We start from the raw sequence: 21,310 nt of genomic DNA, 5'->3' as shown, positions 1-21,310 counted from the left end.
GTTGACATGTATCTACAATATTACAGTCAATATTGTAAAGAGTCCTGTTAAAAGTTAAGTTTGGTGCCCACCCTGAGTTGATCCACATCCTTACATACACATTTTGATATTGAAATAATCACTTTTACATTCATCACATCTATTGGGTCTTTATGGCCCTTTCTTGCTCCATCATGATTTGAGTTTGTCTCCATTTTGAATGTGGCAGCTCTTTTTGATGACCCCCACCTTCTGTTTTCCTCATGTTGAAGGCTTACTGTTGTTGTGCTTATCGACATGAAGTCGGCTAAAAGGAAGTGGAGCAGATTTCACCCAAGTCAAATAACTTTAATGAAGGCCTGAATAGCACACAATCACAAAGAGTTCAGATGCCACAGAATCAAAGGATGTTGGTTGGCTATGGGCCTGGATACCACTTTTTTTTCTAAGTGATGTGGATAGTTGTCTAGTGCTCATTCTCAGGGCATTCTGCACCACCAATAACTGTTAATTACTCAGAAATAAACACCTCTGTGAAGTTGGCACCCTATATAATTAAATCATTACTAAATCTATACCATTCGTTTGTGCTGATTTGTGCCACAATAATTAAACGTTTGTGCTGTTTGGTGTTTGAGATATTAGACGTTTTTGGCAATGCGTTTCCACGAATTGTGGTCCAAATTGCTCCAAACTGGTGCCATCGTTTGTGCTCTGTTTGTGCCATTTAAAAGAAACCCTAACTATTTCCCTTCCATATATATAGCAAGAAACATTTCGGGAGCAGAGACATCACTCTCCACACAATGTGGTCTAAATCGCTCTGAACAGGTGCTGTTTGTTTGTGCTCAATTTGTGCCATTTTAAAATTAATCGTTTATCTATTTCCCTTCCTTAGAAATAACAGCTTGTATTCGGGAACGGTGATGTCACTTTCCACTCCATGTTGTTCAAATCGCTCCAAACTGTTGCCGTTTGTTTGTGCTGATTTGTGCTGTTAAAAGAAACATCATAACGCATTCCTTTTTTTATTTTATTTTATTTTTTTAATTTAATGAGACAGATTTTGGGAGCTGTGAAAATGCACAGGCTAAACCCCATGTCAATCACTCTCACCTGTCTTCATTGTTTGTGCTCGCTTCTGGTTTGTGCCATGCTTGGCATCATTGAAACAAAGTTTTGGCAAAGATTTAATCTTTCACCACATCAAACTCAAACACATCTTTCTTTCTCTGTTTGGAAATATCAGATTTGAACCAGGGACACAACTCACCTTTCAGCTAAAGTCACTTTTTCTGAAGGTAATTTATCTGAATTGTTTGGTAAAATTCTAAATTGTCCTTATTAAAATCACATTAAATTGTTATTTAAGCTTAAAAACTAAAAACTTGAAACTCCGTTGTTTAGTCTAGACTTAAACTGAGTCTGTGTCTGCATCCCGAACAGTGTTAGGGAGACTATTCCATAGTTTAGGAGCCAAATAGGTAAAGGATCTACCTCCTTTTGTGGATTTTGATATTCAAGGAACTATTAGCCAGAATTCTGTGATCATAATGAATGTGATTGAATATAGCATGTCAGAAGGCCACATACAGTTCAAGCCACTTACAGTTGAAGTCAGAAGTTTACATACACCTTAGCAAAATACATTTAAATGTAAAAGTTTTTTACAATTCCTGACATTTAATCGTAGAAAATATTCCCTGTCTTAGGTCAGTTAGGATCACTACTTTATTTAAGAATGTGAAATGTCAGTGTAATAGGAGAGAGTATGGTTTGGTTTATTTCTTTCATCACATTCCCAGTGGGTCAGAAGTTTACATACACTTCATTAGTAATTGTTAGCATTGACTTGAAATTTTTTGTACTTGGGTCAACACATTTTGGGTAGCCTTCCACACGCTTCTCACATAAAGTTACTGCAAGTTTGGCCCATTCCTCAAGGCAGAACTGGTGTAACTGAGTCGGAATTGTAGGCCTCCTTGCTCGCTCGCACATGTTTTTCAGTTCTGCCCACAAATCTTCTATTGGATTGATGTCAGTGCTTTGTAATGGCCACAATACCTTGACTTTGTTGTTCTCAAGCCATTTTGCCACAACTTTGAAAGAATGCTTGGGGTCATTGTCCATTTGGAAGACCCATTTGCGACCAAGCTTTAACTTCCTGGCTGATGTCTTGAGATGTTGCTCCAATATATCCACACAATTTTCCTTCCTCATGATGCCATCTATTTTTTTAAGTGCACCAGTTCCTCCTGCAGTAAAGCACCTCTACATCATGATGCTGCAACCCTCCATACCCATCAGGGTTGGGATGGTGTTCTTCGTCTTGCAAGCCTCACTAATCCCTTTTCCCTCCAATCCTAATGATGGTCATTATGAACAAACAGTTAGATTTTTTGTTTAATCAGACCAGAGGACATTTCTCTAAAAATTAAGATCTTTGTCCCCATGTGCAAACTGTATACTTGCTTTTTTTATGGTGGTTTTGGAGAAGTGGCTTCTTACTTGCTGAGCAGCCTTTCAGGTTATTTCAATATAGGACTCGTTTTACTGATATAGATAATTGTCTACCTGTTTCCTCCAGCATCATCACAAGGCCCTTTGCTGTTGTTCTGGTATAGATTTGCACTTTTACACCAAACTCGTTCATCTCTAGGAAACAGAATGCATCTCCTTCCTGATCGGTATGATGGCTGTGTGGTCCCATGGTGTTTATACTTGCATACTATTGTTTGCACAGATGAACGTGGTACCTTCAGGAATTTAGAAATTGCTACCAAGGATGAACCAGACTTGTGGAGGTCCACACGTTTTTTTTTTTCTTAGGTCTTGACTAATTTCTTTTGATTTTCCCATTGTGTCAAGCAAAAAGGCACAGGGTTTGAAGGAAGGCCTTAAAACACATCCACAGGTACACCTCCAATTCAGTACACCTCTTATCAGAAGCTTGTATTGCTAGCTGCTTACTGGCTGACTGTCTCCGATGCGGAGGCAGCTGGAATTCATCCTCCGCCTCCCGAATTGAGGCAAATCACTATGCAATGACCAGGACTTAAAAAGCACATTGGGAATTGGGCATTCCAAATTGGGAGAAAATCCCCCCAAAAAAGTCTTATTTCTAAGGGATTTGGGGAAATAGTTTCTTTAACGGCATAAATGGAGCACAAACAAATGACACCGGTTTGGAGTGATTTGGACCACAAGGGGTGGAGAGTGATGTCACTGCCCTGAAAAGTTTCTTGCTATAACTAAGGAAGGGAAAAATTAGTGTTTCTTTTAATGGCACAAATGAATGGCACCGGTTTGCAGCGATTTGGACCACATTTGGTGGAAAGTGACATCTCCAAGCCAAAAAAATTATGTATGATATCTCAAACACCGAACCAGCACAACGTTAATTAACAACGTTAATTTTTGCAGCACAAACGAATGGTATAGATTTGGTAATGATTTAAATATATGGGGTGCCAACTTCACAGAGGTAGAACAAAACCGGATGTCTGGGGTTCGATTTTTGAGGAAATTGATTGAGCTTTATTTCTTCTAGATTTTTATGAAGAAATTTAGTTCCAAAGCAATCTTGCTTGTCTTGATTCATCATCTTTGTTAATTAAATATTTACCTAGATATAAAGGTATTATATTTTACACATTTACACACAAACCTTAAATTGTCCATGAAGTTATTTGACCTTGACTCAATGCAAAAATCAAGAAGCATACGCTCATTTTTGAAGTCTTTCTATTGTTGTGAGCCAAGACAGGTAGGCCTGAAAATATTTGTTTGGATTGATTTATATTTTATCTTTCAAAGATTAACTGATTAACTGTTCAAAGCATGTGTACTCGCTAAGTATGCATTAGAAAAAACCTGTCCTGATTGTAGACATAACAGACCCTGAATGCCTTTTATGTTCCACCCATTTCTTTGAATTGGTGCCGTCAATGTTATATAAATACATCAAGAGCTGCATGGAGGCCTTTTTGTTGTTCCATGGTGTTGGGAATGTTTCATGTTGGTTTTCTAAACACCATCCAGTGTTTTGGTTAGTCATGCTTTCATCTAGCAAAACTATTTTGATTCCCATTAATTTTCAATACATTTGTTCTCAACACAGGATCCATTGAAGAACAAGTCCATCTTCTCAGGAGGACTTTTTCAGTATCTGGAAGAGAGCAAGAAATGGAGGAGCCATTTTTTGTATGTGGGTGAATCCTACAACGTCAGCTTATATGAGAGCAAAGCGGTGAGTGTAAACTGCTGAGTCGGCTTTTTTTTGGGGGGGGGGTCCATTGCACAAGCATGACCAGCTTAGATAATTAAATGTAAACAAAAGTGAAATGTGTTTTAGGGAGCGCAGTCTTGATATGGCATAGCTACTTATAATTATTTTCCTAAACCTTGTCTAAGTCTAGAGTGTGGTGCTATCACTGGTCATGTATGTCATTTCCCCAGCTGCAGAGGGATTCTGAGCTGTCGGTTTCCTTTACAGGCACATGATCGAGGTATCCACCCAAAAGGGTTCATAAACTGTGCCGGGTACAGAGCCCTGACCTCTGTGGAGGAATACCTTGAGCTTCTCAAGGACAGCCTGCCTGGTAAGTGATGAAAAGGCTAAATACGATAAATGTATACAAAACTAAATGTAAAAAGAAAGAGAAAAGAGGTGTCTGAAATTCTAATTACAATCCTACAGAAATCCTGAAGATTCCCATTTAAATTTTTATAATTATGTAGAAACAATTTTAAAGGTTCCTAGTGGAACTGTAGTATTTTAATGAAGATTCCAATGTAACATAAAACAGAGCTAGTTACTATACAAACAGTTCTTAATCATCTCTGTGCAGGTGGGTCCAAAAGTGGCACTATGTTGTGAAAAAATGTATGCTTAAAATATTCAAGTCTCCGGATACATAAATAAGGTATATCATATGTGGTATCGTTTGAAAGCTTAAAATCTGATAACCATCACTTACTGCATTTGTTAAATGAAATAACAAAATAAGGCCTGAAAACACCCCTGTCGCAAATCAGGGCCATCTAGAGGTTATGTGGTAGAAATTATAGCACTTAAATAGACATATCATATATCTAAATCAAATTAAATATCTAATTCCCAGGCATTTTGTTACCGTAATACCACAGTTCGAAAGATTTTCAAAAGTATCACAAAGTGAAATCTGATTTCTGTAAGACATCAAATACAACTGTCTCTTTTAATGCACTGATCGCTGTTTCTGTAAACCCCAAATAGCTAAAAACTTTATGTCTGCTTTATCCCTTAGGCAGTTTTCTACAAAATGAGAATAATTTTTTTTACTGTGAGCTTGCTTGCGTGAATAATCCAATGTTATATCTAAGATGTCCAGATCACAATATGCGGTCTAGCAGGAAAAGCATGCTAAACAAATCATCAGAAATATGTTATCGACTATTGATGATAAAACGTTATACATCATTTCAAAGGGGATGATACCTAGATTGAGCTTCTAGTCCACTCAGAGGCCGAGATATTCGATGAAACAATGGGGTTGGAGCGTGAACTAAAAATTAGACTGAATGTCTAAGGATAAGCACATCTGTGAGGGCTAAAATGCATTAGAGCACCACCTACATTACAGATCGTCATTTTGTGATGGAAGGTTATGTAGAAAAAATTCGTTTTTCTAGTAGTTGCCTCCATCTTGTGGAATAAAATAATAATTTTTGGAGGGCGAACCAGAATTACATGCTTGCAAATTAGGACTCCTTTTTTTTTTTTTTTTTTCTCTCATTTGAGGGTTTTTCTGAAAAATTAGACCATTTCTGGGTAATTAGTCAACAGTATGTGTAAATGGTGAGCTTTTATGAGTGTGAAAAGTTGCAGATGGAAACTCAAAATTGCCACATAGTTGAGACTAAGGCCATATCTAAACTAATATGTTTTTGGTTGTAAACAAAATTTCTACACTGAAATGATGTTTTGCTCCACTTTCAAAAATGCTTTCCATTCCACATACTTTGTGAAAAATATGACATTAGGATACTGAAAACTTATAATATGCGTAATATGATAAAATTACTCTTTAGAACAAAAATAAGAATTAACGCAGAATGAAGAATTGATCTTTTGGAATTTTCCAACTGCTGTTCATGCGTAGCTCTCCCTGCAGAAATTGCAGTTTTTCTTTTTGATTCTTAGAGGATTTGTGAAAACATCTAATCTTATCAGTGTAATTTGACAATTTGTGTGTGACAATCTTTAGCAGTGTGTATTTTGTGATGTGTTGTTTTAGATACAAAGGCCAAAGCAGGCAATACTCCATTTCTGAAGTGCCCCACACAGTTTCCCCTCATCTTGTGGCATCCGTACGCACGCCATCACTACTTCTGCGTCATGACAGAGAAAGAACAGCAGAAGTGGCATGCCGTTTTCCAGGATTGTGTGAGACATACCAACAACGGTGAGTCAAGGTTAAGAACAAAAGACTAAACAAAGGTTACATTGTAACTGTTTTTAGATTTACAGTGAGGGAAAAAGTGTTTGATCCCCTGCTGATATTGTACGTTTGCCCACTGACAAAAAATTATCGGTCTGTAAACCTGGTGGCCAACTACAAAAAACATCTGAGCTCTGTGATTGCCAGTGAGGGTTTTGCCACCAAGTACTAAGTCATGTTTTGCAGAGGGGTCGAATACTTATTTCCCTCAATTCAATTAATAAGATTTTTGACATGCGTTTTTCTGGATTTTTTTTGTTGTTGTTCTGTCGCTCACTGTTCAAATTAACCTACCGTTAAAATTATAGACTGATCATTTCTTTGTCAGTGGGCAAACGTACAAAATCAGCAGGGGATCAAATACTTTTTCACTCACTGTATGCCCATTTCCTTTTTGAGAGAATCTGCTTTCCTGAGTTTTAATAAGCCCTGTTTAATCTTTATCTTTCTGTACCATCCTTGATCTTTCTTATTAATCATCTCTCAGACTGTCTTTCCTGTCTGTCACTCAAAAGTATTCCTGAGAGAATTTCTAGAAACACATGCTCAGAAATCCTGGCATGCCTTTATAAAAACACACAGTATTATATTAAGCTACACCCTGAAAACAGTCATCATTTTTGCAATTCTGTTCGGTGATGCCGTATCCGCTTTGATTCATCGTAAGCGCATAGTTGAAAATCATGATTCTGATCCCTTAGACAAGTAATACCACACCTTCACAAGTAATGGCACACCTGCTTTGAGGTACAGTATCATTCATGTCAGTTACACACTGAAGTTTCATAGGACAAAACTTTAACATGAACTATGAGCAATAATAGTGATGCTCACCTAAAACAAGTGCCACTAAGTATGATGTTAAGCAATCACATTAACAAGTACTTGCACATAGATCACATGACCCTTCTATTGTTAGCTGGACAGGACTTCAGTCCTTTCAAATCTGATCAAATGCACTGATATTAAAAAAATGCCCATGGTTTTGTATTCTCCTTTTGTTTCCTTGCAATTTCCTTTATCCTGCTGTAAAATAACTGCAAACAAGTTTAGAACAAACCCATTTTCTCTGTTACGAAGTGTCAAAAGAATGTTGCAATAAACTATTTAATACAAGGAAGAATTATATTAATTCAATGTATACAGTAATATACTCCTCCCCTGTTGCAAGATTAAAGATAAATGTCAGTTAGCCCAAACTGTCACATTGGAGAGAGGAACTAGAGAGAGGAACCCTCTGTCCCCAACCTTATTTGTGCTTTTCAAGATTCCAAAGATCACTCTATTGTATATATTAAACAAAAATTTTAAAAAGAGATGGGGATTAATTATCCAGAAGATGGATGGATAAACATATGCCGATCGCAGAGTGTGACTTGTCTCTCCAGGGAATTTATAATATGGAAAGACTTGCATTCAAATTGAGATTGCAAGGGGGGCATTTTGATAAATACTTTGACCGTCGTGAGATGTGCACTATTGATAAACCCATAACTAATGTCTAGCTAATGCAAATCCATGGAATGTCTGTACCCAAATGACCCTGGCTGTGTTTTTGTTGGTTTGTCTTTATATATGTTCCAATTTATAAGAAAGAATACATAAATAAAAGGAAGAATTGTATTTATTACCTTGTTCAATTCCAGTATTGGCCAACAAGCAGAGCAACATACTATAGCTTCAACATCAAACCAGGTGTCGACTGTTAACTGAACCTCACCTGACCACATGTCAACACCTTCCCATGATGCACTGGAGTAGATATGAGACTAATTTGTGATTTGCGACATGAAAACAAATTACTGGCTTTGTGAATCACAGATAATGACATAAGGTTTACAAACCAGATAACGTACAATTTACCCCGGTGTAAAAATACAAACCGAATTCAGAAAAAATTGGGACCGTAGGGCATTTAGGCATTGAAAACACAAGTTTAAGTTTAAAAAGTGGAATTTTCCCCCATTCATCCATTATGCAGGTCAGCTGCACAATTTTACAGGGCCTGCGTTGCCATATTGCGTGCTTCATAATGCACCACACATTCTCAATTGGAGATGGTCAGGACTGCAAGCAGGCCAATCTAGTACCTGCACTCTCTTGATGTTGTTCTACTGAAAATTCTGGGATGTCCCTGGAAAATATAGTGCTGGATGGCAGAATATGCTGCTCCAAAATTTGTACATATCAGTCTGCATTAATGCTGCCCTCACAGATGTGCGAGTTACCCATGCCACAGGCACTGACACACCCCCGGCCCATACAGACACCGGCTTTTGGACCTAGCGCTGATAACGGCTTGGATGGTCCTTTTCCTCTTTGGCCCGGAGATAACACGATGGCTGTGTTTCTTTTTTAAAACAATTTGAAATGTGGACTCATCGGACCAAAAAACATGGTTCCACTGTTCTACTATTCATCTAAGACCGAGCCCAGAGAAGTTGGCAGCGCTTCTGGACAGTGTTGATGTAGGGCTTCTGTTTGCATAGTATAGTCTTAACTTGCATTTGTGGATGCAGCTGCAAATGGTATTGACTAACACATTTTTACTAAAGTAATTCCAAGCCCGTGTTTGTGATATCCATTACAGATGAATGATGTTTTGTAAGACAGTGACAGGCCTCCTTCCAATTTGTCTTTGGGGAACATTGTTGTCAAATTGCTGGATTATTTGCTGAAGCATCTTGTTGGTAATTTGACACGTCCTTGCTCTTTAAGGATTCGGGACGCTTTTGGAGCGTGTTGCAATCATCCGATTTAAAATTACTGTACAACTTAAAAAAATAAACAAAAACAATGAAATTCACAAGGGTGAACATATAATGTTTAGTTGAAGAGCATTCAATATAGAAAAGGGTGAAATATCATTTACAAATCACTCCTTTTTATTATTAGCATTTTTCATACTGTCCCAACTTTTTCAGAATTGAGGTTGTAGTTCTAGTACTTCTCTGTATCTTATTGGGACATAATACAATTTAGGGTGTGTCTACAAACAGCACAGCAATATTGCTCACTGCCTCACCCGAAGTGTCAGTCACATTAAAGACTCATGCATTCTCTTTTGCATTTTTTCTCACCTGTCTGTCTGCACTAAGGACGTTTTGACCTCCCTACTGTGGACATCCAGAGATAGATCTATTAAAGGTTGGACCTTAAAGTCACTCATTAGCCAGGGGCTGAATGTTATCTTCCCTCAGATTTCCCTGCAGTCACTATGCAAAATTTATGATGGCAAGTACTTTGCTATTCTCCCAGTCCTGATCTTGCCCCCTATTTAAGTCAACATGAAACAACACTGGCATCCTGTTTTACACCATAATATTACAAAAATAGGATATTTATTGAGAAAAGAATTAGGGCTGAACTTGATTTTTATCCATTGGAAATTGAATGCATCTGCTTTTTAAGGAGGTTTTTTTACAGGGACGTGGAGGCTAAAGTTAGTTCAATCTTGAGAGTATCTATTTTGCCAAAAAACTGAAGATTTCATACAAATGTGTACCCTACAGTCTTCAAAGACAAAGGACAACTGGCTCTAACAAGGACAGAAAGAGATGTGTAAGGCCAGGTGTACAACTAAACAAGAGGATAAGTACATCAGAGTCTCTAGTTTGAGAAATAGACACCTCATGTCCTCAGCTGACAGCTTTATTGAATTCTACCCGCTCAACACCAGTTTCATGTACAACAGTAAAGAGAAGACTCAGGTGTGCAGGCCTTATGGGAAGAATTGTACAGAAAAAGCCACTTTTGAAACAGAAAAATAAAAGATTTGAGTAGGCAAAGAAACCCAGACATTGGAAAACAGGTAATTGGAAAAGTGTTATGAATCTAAAACCCATTGAGCTTTTGTGGGATCAGCTAGACCGTAAGGTGTGTGTGTGTGTGTAAGAAGTGCCCGACAAGACAGCCACATCTATGGCAAGTGCTTCATGATGTGTGGGGTTAAATGTCACCAGAGTATCTGGACAAACTAACAGCTAGAATGTCAAGGATCTGCAAAGCTGTTATTGCTGCTTAAGAGGATTTTTTGATGAGAACTCTTTGAAGTAGTTTAAGAAAGTTCTGAACATTCTTTTCAAATTGTAATAATAATTTTTCACTTTAATGTCCATACTATACATTGTGGTCAGATGAATGCCAATTTGGTGAAATAAAAGTGCACACTTTGGTCTGTTAGGATCACTATTTTATTTTAAGAATGTGAAATGTTAGACTAATAGCAGAGTGCATGATTAATTTCAGCTTCATCGTATTCCCAGTGAGTCAGATGTTTACATACACTTTTAGTATTTGGTAGCGTTGCCTTTTAAATTGTTTAACCTGGTTCAAATATTTTGGTAGCCTTACACAAACTTCTCACAATAAGTTGCTGGAATTTTGGCCCATTCCTCCAGACATTTGTAGGTCTCCTTGCTCACACGTGCTTTTTCAGTTCTGCCCAGAAAATTTCTATCAGCCTGAGGTCAATGCTTTTTGATGGCCACTCCAATTCCTTGACTTTGTTGTCCTTAAGCTATTTTGCCACAAATATGGAGGTATGCTTGTGGTCATTGTCCATTTTGAAGACCCATTTACGACCAAGCTTTAACTTCCTGGCTGATGAACTTTCCTTCCTCATGATGCCATCTATTTTGTGAAGTACATCAGTCCACCCCCATGCTCCCACCCCCATTCTTCATGGTTGGGATAGTGTTCTTCCGCTTGTAAGCCTCACCCTTTTTCCTCCAAACATAACAACGATCATAATGGACAACCAGTTAAATTTGTTTCATCAGACCAAAAGACTTCTCTCCAAAAAGTAAGACCTTTTGTTTCCCATGTGCACTTTCAAACTGTAGTCTGTCTTTTATGGCAGTTTTGGAGCAGTGGCTTCTTCCTTGCTGAGCAGCCTTTCAGATTATGTCAATATAGGACTACGTTTTACTGTAGATGTGTGTGTGTGTGTGTGTATATATATATATATATATATTAATTATACTTGTCTACCTGTTTCGTCCAGCATCATCACAAGGTACTTTGTTGTTGTTCTGAGATTTTGCTGGGATTTCTTTTTTTGAAAAAAAGAAATGGTGATTTTTCTGTCAGGAACCAGACTGTTGTGCCCTGTAAGACCAGGAACATGTTTTTCTAAAGTATTTGCGGTCAGTTGTGATATCATGTTGGCCTAAAACAAGAGTCTTCAAGAGAAAGTTGTGTTCCTCAACCTGTTTTGCGTATTGAATTTACATTAATATGTAATGAGATGCTCATGGGTGCTAGAAAGTATACACCCTTACAGTATTTGCCTTTTAGGTAGAAGGGAAGGGCCCTAACACTTATGAAGATCCTGCTGAAGACATTAGCTTAAATAGTATGATGACTGGAGGCAGTTGCTCTACTAATGTGAGAGCACAGCTGCGTTTTGGCTGGAGGGTTTCCAGAGGAGAAAACATCCAACCACATGCAAATCTGTGGTATTACAGCAGGTGCTTGAAGCACTTGGGTTTTATTGCCGCAATGGAATGATATCCAGGAAAACACGCCATCACACACACAAAAGCCTTTTATACGGATGAGATAAAGCAAACCGCAAACTTACTTTACTAACTATTTGAATTGAAACTAAGCCTCTATATGAACACAATACTTGTTTTAAAATTATTTTCCTACCTAGAGGAAAGGGGCTATACTTTAAAAAAGACTTTGCTGCTTCAATGAAAATGTTGCATTCTGATCATTTTTGTTCATCTAGTTATTGTATTGGAGTCATTGTTCAGTCAGCCTGTGGTAGTTAGTCATTGTTGATGTTTTGTTTGAGTCTTGCCTGTCTCATTGGCAACTGGGAGAGTTGGAGATTAATCATGTCATCACACCCATTATGACATCACTGTACAGAGATGCACCGCAAAAAGGAAACCAACAGGTTTTAAAATAGATGTGTAGATGAAGCAAAAAAGCCAGCAAAGCATTTTTTCCTAATTTGAGTATTATAAAGGTTGCAATACACAACCAACTAGAATGCTTTGAATTACACAAGTACCTTTTGTACAAAGTAATAAGCACCCTTTGAGTCTCTATCTGGATAACACCCATAGTGCTCACTGGAGATGTCATCTGTGAACTTTTTACATTACTCTTGCTTTCCATTTCTGTTCATCTGAAGACCACAAAATTCCATTTATGTTTGCTTGGTCTGAAAACATCTTTCCTGCAGTTTTATAAATGCAGTTTAAAAGCTAATATGTTTACACTGTGTCTCATAATGGATTTATAGATAAGACTTTTATCTTGAAACTCGCCTTCTTGGTGACGTCCTGGTAATTTCAGCCTAAATGGGAAATTCTCCAGTAAATGGAGCAGTAACGTAACCGCGCACACATGCAGTGGCAAAAAACCTTGGGAACCAGCCATTCCAGGAGTCTCTGTTAACCACCGCACAGGCCTGTGCCAAAGGCAGCCCATGCTAAACTGTACCATATGTATTATTTTTAACCGAAAGAGCCGTGCAGTTTCTCTCAGGCTTGCAAGCTGATCTGTAATCGTGAACTGAAAATTGTGTTTCACCCAACAACAACAACAACAACAACAATACACACACACACACACACACACACACACACACAGACCCACATTCAAGTTAATTAGAACAGTTTTGGGACAAAACTTTATGCACACTGCAAAAATTATTTTCTCTTGTTTTTTCAGTAAAAATACCTTATCCTTTAAAACAAGAAAAATTTAATGTAGAACCAAAATAGCATAAGATAATAAGCCACTGGGCTAAGAAAAATAAACTTAATTCAAGATATATTCTCTGAAAACCATATCTTAATTTTGCTTCAAGTAAATCTATCTTGTTTTAAAGATTTACTGTATATACTGTATTACGGGTTTATTGTGGATGTTTTTGCTGGAAAACGAGGGAAAATACTGATTAAGTAAATTATTGTTTGCAGTGAAATAAAGGATTTGTGGTGATATTATCAGTGGAAGTGGTGGTGTTTTGGGACAAGGGGGAGTGATGCTGATTTTGGGTTATTGTGTTTTATCGAGCACAGAACTCTAGGGACTTTCTCTCAGAGACTGCTGACAAATGCATTTAGTGTTTTCTCATGGGGCTCAGGCCAAGAAAAACTAGTTATGTTCTACTTTCCTCCATTCTTGTTGGTGTCTCTCTCTCTCTCTCACTTTGTCTCTTGGAAAATGGACACTGAGCATGTTTCCTGTTTCTGACAGACTCTTACACACTCCATCCCTCCCCATCTCTCACTGCTGACTTCCTGTCTTTGTGTCACTCTCTCTTTGTCACTCTATACAGCCAATCTGTATCACACACTTCATCGCATATACACAGTTAAAAATACTCAAACACACACTGCATCACCAGCTCCTGTCTTGTGAGAGTTTGTGCAGCTTGCCTTTGCTCATGTTAGGGGTGTTGCTGTTCAAATTTCTTATGGTTCGGTTTGTATCACAGTTTTAGGGTCACTGTTTTGGTACAGTTCGGTGTTTGCAAAAACACTTCATGTTTTCCCTTAATAAAAATAATTGTTTTACAGTAACCATGGTATTTGTAGTAAAAACATGGTAATCACAAAATCAACGTGGTTACTGTCGTGTTTACAATATATAGAAAATCATGGTTACTATTTGGAAACTACAGTATTACTGTTGTAAAACCATGGTAAATTGTATCAAAAGCATGATTTCTGCTAAGAAAACCATGGTGTCCACAGTCATGGTTACTACAATATTACTATAGTAAAACCATGGTTAGTTTTCACTAGCATCTTTAACAAAAAAAAAACTTCACTATTTAATCAATATTTTAACTTGATACCTGCACTATTATACTACCTATATCGACATTAAAATGCATTTCAAACTCTACTGAACATTTATTCAATATTCGGAAGCTGTACATAACTATAGAAGGAACTTCTATAGGAGCTGTTGAAATGGATATGTGGGATGTTGTGACGTGGCTCGAGTGTTTTAATCATACGTGGAAATCACACATCTTCATCAGCAGAGTAGGGGAAAATTTTGTTGACAATGAACACCCCATTCACTTTAGTTATTGTTTTATGCCTGTCCGAATCAGCACTGAGTGCTTGCTTAAAAAAAGTGTGTGCAGTGTGTGCAGTTTTGGATCATCTGCTCCTCTTTCCCCAGTGATTTCGGCATAAATTATCACATGTCGATGTATTATTACCAGTATACAGCATTCGTGTTGAGCGATGTCTGCAAACAGTGCCTGTTTTTTGACCATTTGTTTTTGCAGTCAATTACAACAGCAAATGTTTCCAGACAGGAGACCTGAATAAAGCAGGGGCTTCTCAATCAACGGCTCATTTTCTCCACTTGCCTATTTCAACACAACGCTTGCAGAACCGTGATGTCATCAAGCTGACCCACGTGAAACACAGGCAGAGCGTATCAATTTACAGATCCATCCAGGTGCATTAGCAGAGGTTGTAACTGCGTGACTATTTGACAAATTTTTTTTCACAAAACCTTGTGCTCCAGATGCGTCAAACTTGTAGTGAACCGTGGTGACAATGCTTACCGAATCTTGGGTTGCGAACTGTATGGTTATTTTTTTTTTTTTTTTTTTACAGAGAAACGTTACACCCCTAATGTCTGTGTATTTGTCTTTCCATGTCTTTCTGTGTAACTTTGTAGATCCCACACTCAGTTTCTGTTGGCAACAGGAAAGCTGTTCCAAAAGGTTATCTTGGTCCCAAAAGACACAGAGCTCAAATTACCCCCCAAAAAAAGCTTGTGTTAAGTGTTTTTTTTCTCGATTGACGCATTTATCATTCATAAAGCATCAACCAGCATAAACACTGGCTAGAAGGGTGGAGTCATTACTTGGACGCACTCACATGAAACACACACAACAGCTGTCAGTGATCAAATGATGGGTAAAGGACCTATTAATGCTTTTTGTTGTACAAAACAAGGCCAGATGGGACTTGTGACAGAAATGGACAATTGAATTGTTATCGATCACGCTAATTGATAACTATCACGAAAATTCAAAAGGAAACACCAAGCGCTTTTCATGTGGAGTTGAAACGGCGCTTGACACTTTTGTTGACGCCCTTATCCGAATAATGGAGGCTTCATGATTGCTGTAACAAAGTGGATTGCCACAGTCTGCTGACTGATTCATATTGTGAAGTATGAGAGTTTAAGAGATTTAATACGCATTGCAATGAATATGCAACAGTTGCAGGGACTAGGTGTTTCAATTAGTCAACCTTCCACTTAGACTGGGAAATGTTTAATGTTACTTGAATTGGTGCTATAAGTGTATTTCTGTATACTGCGAAGGGCTCTGTTTGGAAAATGTTAATAAAACATTGTTACATATTTTTTTGTTTTCTTTTCTAAGAAGAAAATTATGCATTTAAAATAAGTATACCGTATAATTAAAAAAAAAAAATATATATATATATTTATATATAAATATATCTCTCATAATATAAACATTTACCCTAATAACTTGCATATATTATGCATATTCCTTGTCTTATTTTGTGCAATTCATATGTGCACATTATTCCAAAGAGAAATGAATGAATGATAAAATCCAATACATTTTGAAAATATGTCACTTGAAGTAAAATGGTTTGTGAATGCTGTTTCATGTGAAAGTGGGATCCTCATCAGTTGACTGATTTGGATGCTTGGCCAAAATAGCACATTAGCCATGGAAGTCAAATTACCATGTTAATTATGTCTGCATTTAAATTTTTTTCTTAACAGTCTTGTCACATTAGGTCAGCTGGTTTCTTCTCAAATTCGCCAAAATGAACCAATGTTGCTCAGTGCAACTCGTACATGTAATGGGATTCCATTCCTTGCAGGAAAAAACATATATTATAGGTGATCAAGCAAGGGATTTTTTTTAGGCTACCAGCTTGACCTAGATGGTCTACTGGGTCGTCCTCATCCCCACTGTGATTGTTTTAGCAGGATTGAAAAAATTGTCAATTAAAATTGACAATTTTAAAGATGATCATAACAGAAGTTAAACCTGCAAACCACTTACACGGCCGTGTCTAACTAATAATTATTTTGTTTTTTAACCTCTCTAGGACTGTCAGAAGATTGCAAGGTATCAACACCGGCATTCACTGACTCTTTGCGTCTGTACAGGCAGGCTAAGGGTCACTACGGCACCTGGGACATGATGTGTGGAAACCAAGCACAGGTCAGTAAAGGTCTCTCACATTCATTCAGATGTTTGAGGGGTACAAAACCACATCTGTCATTTGTGAGTTGGGTCATCTTCCATTCAAATCAGTGTTCCAATAATAGTGGCATTTCAGAGCCAAAATCTTGCTGCCGCCAGTTTTTACAGTGCATCTGGGAGTTTAAGACACTCTTGATGCTATCAAAAAGACAATGAACTTCAAACTCTAACTCATAGCAATGGATTGAGAATGGTAAAGTAATCATAGCCTCCCTACAGAAGAGTGAGCATGTGTAGTTCAGACAGTGTTCATCCCTGTGCACTTTTCTGCAGATGATTTTGGGTTGAGTTTCCTCCCAGTGTTCTTAATCCAGGATTTATTCCGAGACCCAGATAGGTGGGATGGTGAATTAACTATCTGTAATGGTAGTTTAATAGCCCACTTTTTATCATAAGTTTCTTGCACCAAAAATTGTAATTGTAATTTAGTTTTACATAAACATTTTATTTCCTCTTTGAGACATTGGAATTTACTGGGGAATTCACTAAGAATGGATTATACACAGAAAGAAATCTGGGTATTTGCAAGTGCTGTTCACGCTAGTTTAATGGCCGATTCACTAAATAAATTATGTAGATCAGGCAACGGCGCAAACACTCACACAAAATCGCTGCAGATTGCAATTTGCACACGGAGTTCTAATCTTGGGGGCCAATTCTGAGCGTTGTGTTGCGGAGGATGCAGCAGACCACTGTTATCTGATACACTGGAATGAACAGCATCATTGACTATTGTGATCCACTCCCCTGAATTGTAACACTCTGCTGCATCATTTGATAATTATCTAATGAATTACTGCTGATACGATCGATAGAATATGTATACAAACTTCTCTTTAAATGGTGGTAAATGGTCTGCACTTATATAGCGCTGTTTTTAACCTTAGAGGTTACCAAAGCGCTTTACACTGTGTCCCAATCACCCATTTATCACACACACGCAGAGCTGCCATGCAAGGTGCTAGCCTGCCATTGGGAGCAACTTGGAGTTCAGGGTCTTGCCCAAGGAGTTGTGTGGGCCTGGAATCGAACCACCAACCCTGCGATTGGCAGCTGACCCACTCGCACACAGCCACCGGAGTGGCTGTCACAGCCGCCGCCTTTTTCATTTGGTGGTAAATGTAATTATTTTAATTGACAATTTTTACATTGTCTAATCATGCTCTGAATTTTCTTAATTTGTATTTTTTGTTCTATTTTTTTTTTAAATCTTTTTTATAATAAGCCTAATTTACATAGAAAGTAGGCGGGTTTGCGTGGAAAGGAATGACAGTGAATTAATTGAAATGCCCAAGACGCAGCACAATTTCAGTGCTGATTGCGCCCGTTTAAACTAGATGGTTCGTAAATAAGACATAAGATGGTTTTTTTTTTTTTTTTGGCAGAAATGCCATTCGCAAAAGTGGCACTATTGTTCAGTGAATTCCCTCAGAGTTAAACAGTCTTTTTTTTTTCTACTGTATTTTTCTGGCCTTTATATGTACAGGAAATTATCTTGCTCTTTTTCTCAAACTCACTCAAATACAAACACTTACATACACTTAAGACAGTATTCTTTTCCATCTGACCAGCAGCATAGTTTCTTAAAGACTAGCTCTTTGTAGTCCTCCGTCTTGGCAAATCCAACTCTGCGATGTCGCAGCTCAGTGTTCCAGTTGAGAGACTGAGCTCTCTGTATTTAAGATCTGGAGCAGCCTAAACCCTCAATAACGCCTAAACCACAGAGCAGAAAGGCAGCTGAGAATGTGTCATCACAGGAGAGAGTTATGGTCCGATATGTGTTATTTAACCGGTCTCGCTCTAATCATAGTGTGTTGGAACTAACTCTAATATACAAAAGCTTTAGGAATGTCTATCTCGCTTGCTTTCACACACATACACGCATTTATTTGAATCAAATGCAAACTAGTCATTGAAATAATTGGTTGCTGGCTGCCCTCACACCTCTCCCTCTCCCCTCTCTCTTGCACATATACACAAAACATTACCATCCCCTTAAAGGAGCCAAATCATGGAAAACAATATTTTTCTTGCGCTTTTAAAATAACTCGCACCAGTCCACCTAGACCATTTATAAAATCTAAGCTCAGTGCCAGGGGCACCAGAACCCAGCCAAAATCCCTGTTGGCAGATATTAAAATAGCAGAGATAAACAGGCTGTTTTTACTACTTTTAAGTCTATATGTACAGTATCTCTCAAAGTGAGTACACCCCTCATATTTTTGTAAATATTTGATTATATCTTTTCATGTGACAACACTGAAGAAATGACACTTTGCTACAATGTGAAGAAATGACACTTTGCTACAATGTAAAGTAGTGAGTGTACAGCTTGTATAACAGTGTAAATCTGCTGTCCCCTCAAAATAACTCAACACACAGCCATTAATGTCTAAACCACTGGAAACAAAAGTACACCCATAAGTGAACGTCCAAATTGGGCCCGATGTCATGTGACTCATTAGTGTTACAAGGTCTCAGGTGTGAATGGGGAGCAGATGTGTTACATTTGGTGTCATCACTCTCACACTCCCTCATACTGGTCACTGGAAGTTCAACATGGCACCTCATGGCAAAGAACTCTGAGGATCTGAAAAAAAAGAATTGTTGCTCCACATAAAGATGGCCTAGGCTATAAGAAGATTGCCAAGACCCTGACACTGAGCTGCAGCATGGTGGCCAAGACCATACAGCAGTTTAACAGAACAGGTTCCACTCAGAACAGGCCTCGCCATGGTCATCCAAAGAAGTTGAGTGCATGTGCTCAGCATCATATCCAGAGGTTGTCTTTGGGAAATAGACGTATGAGTGCTTCCAGCATTGCTGCAGAAGTTGAAGGGGTGGGGGGGGATCAGCCTGTCAGTGCTCAGACCATACGCCGCACACTGCATCAAATTGGTCTGCATGGCTGTTGTCCCAGAAGGAAGCCTCTTCTAAAGATGATGCACAAGAAAGCCTGCAAACAGTTTGCTGAAGACAAGTAGACGAAGGACATGGATTACTGGAACCATGTTCTGTGGTCTGATGAGACCAAGATAAACTTATTTGGTTCAGATGGTGTCAAGCATGTGTGGCGGCAACCAGGTGAGGAGTACAAAGGCAAGTGTGTCTTGCCTACAGTCAAGCATGGTGGTGGGAGTGTCATGGTCTGGGGCTGCATGAGTGCTGCCGACACTGGGGAGCTACAGTTCATTGGGGGAACCATGAATGCCAACATGTACTGTGACATACTGAAGCAGAGCATGATCCCCTCCCTTTGGAGACTGGGCCTCAGGGCAGTATTCCAGCATGATAACGACCCCAAACACACCTCCGAGACGACCACTGCCTTGCTAAAGAAGCTGAGGGTGAAGGTGATGGACTGGCCAAGCATGTCTCCAGACCTAAACCCTATTGAGCATCTGTGGGGCATCTTCAAACAGAAGGTGGAGGAGCCACGGTCTCTAACATCCACCAGCTCTGATGTCATCATGAAGGATTGGAAGAGGACTCCAGTGGCAATCTGTGAAGCTCTGGTGACCTCCATGCCCACTTTGGGCCCAATTTGGACAGTTTCACTTAGGGGTGTACTCACTTTTGTTGCCAGCGGTTTAGACATTAATGGATGTGTGTTGAGTTATTTTGAGGGGACAGCAAATTTACACTGTTATACAAGCTGTACACTAACTACTTTACATTGTAGCAAAGTGTCATTTCTTCAGTGTCACATGAAAAGATATAATCAAATATTTACAAAAATGTACATAGACATAATAGTAGTAAAAACAGCCTGTTTATCTCTATGGTCAGAGAGAAAATGTCAAATTGAATTATGACTTTTTTTGCCACAAGAAATCTTTACTAATATTATTAATGGACTTCAGGGGGACAAACGTGTGAATATGGCCCTTTTACGGCATACACTGTCCTGTTGGCTTATTGACGGCCTACACACTCACAGAACATGAATCAGTAGTTTCTGCCATGTTTGTTACAACATCCTCTTATGGGGGTTGTGCTATGAATCAGGATGGTGATATCTGTGTAAGATAAGTTTGAAAAGACAGAGTTGTTTAGGTTAATTTCAAACCGTCATACAGTCAATAACATGCCTCTTGTTAGACTGGTTTTATCACTCATGTGTTATTTATTTATTTTGCCTGGAGTGTTCTCGTACTCCTTTCCATCAGGCATCAGTCGTAAAATAATTTCCCATTAAATACAATATAAAGCATCAGTTCACCCATAATTGAAAATTATTTCATCACCCTCATTTGTTCCAAGCCTGTATGACTTTCTTTTAAACACAGAAGAAGAGGTTTAGCTTAATGTTCAAGCTTCTCTTCAATTCAATGAAAGTGAATGTAACTGGGGTTGTCAAGGTAAAAAAAAATAAAACAAATTTGTGACAAAAGTGTTTCATACAATTTGTATGCCATTTCCCAAGTCTCTTTTTCTGAAGATTTGTGTGAGGAACAGATCGTTATTTCAGACATTATTAGCAGAATATCATTCAGTTCATCTTCACATTCGCATATTTTATCTTGGTGTCTCACAGTCAGTCATGAGACATGTGAGGACCAGTGTTGTCAAAGTTATTTTACTAAAAACAAGTTTGTTT

The 21,310-nt window shown here is 38.3% G+C and overlaps 1 protein-coding gene across 1 annotated transcript in view; it reads left to right on the top strand.

Moving 5' to 3' along the window:
* Nucleotides 1-21,310, top strand: part of LOC127627785 (protein Niban 2-like) — a 42,823-nt gene that overhangs the window by 10,853 nt on the left and 10,660 nt on the right. The window contains exons 3-6 of the mRNA XM_052104330.1: nt 4,100-4,228; nt 4,475-4,580; nt 6,258-6,425; nt 16,553-16,668. Coding sequence (XP_051960290.1) covers nt 4,100-4,228; nt 4,475-4,580; nt 6,258-6,425; nt 16,553-16,668 — 519 coding nt within the window. The remainder of the gene's footprint in view (nt 1-4,099; nt 4,229-4,474; nt 4,581-6,257; nt 6,426-16,552; nt 16,669-21,310) is intronic.

Source organism: Xyrauchen texanus, chromosome 34 (genome assembly GCF_025860055.1).
Source record: "Xyrauchen texanus isolate HMW12.3.18 chromosome 34, RBS_HiC_50CHRs, whole genome shotgun sequence".
NCBI lineage: Eukaryota > Metazoa > Chordata > Actinopteri > Cypriniformes > Catostomidae > Xyrauchen > Xyrauchen texanus.
The sequence above is the reverse complement of the archived record's forward strand: the minus strand, read 5'-3'. Positions and strand labels throughout refer to the sequence as shown.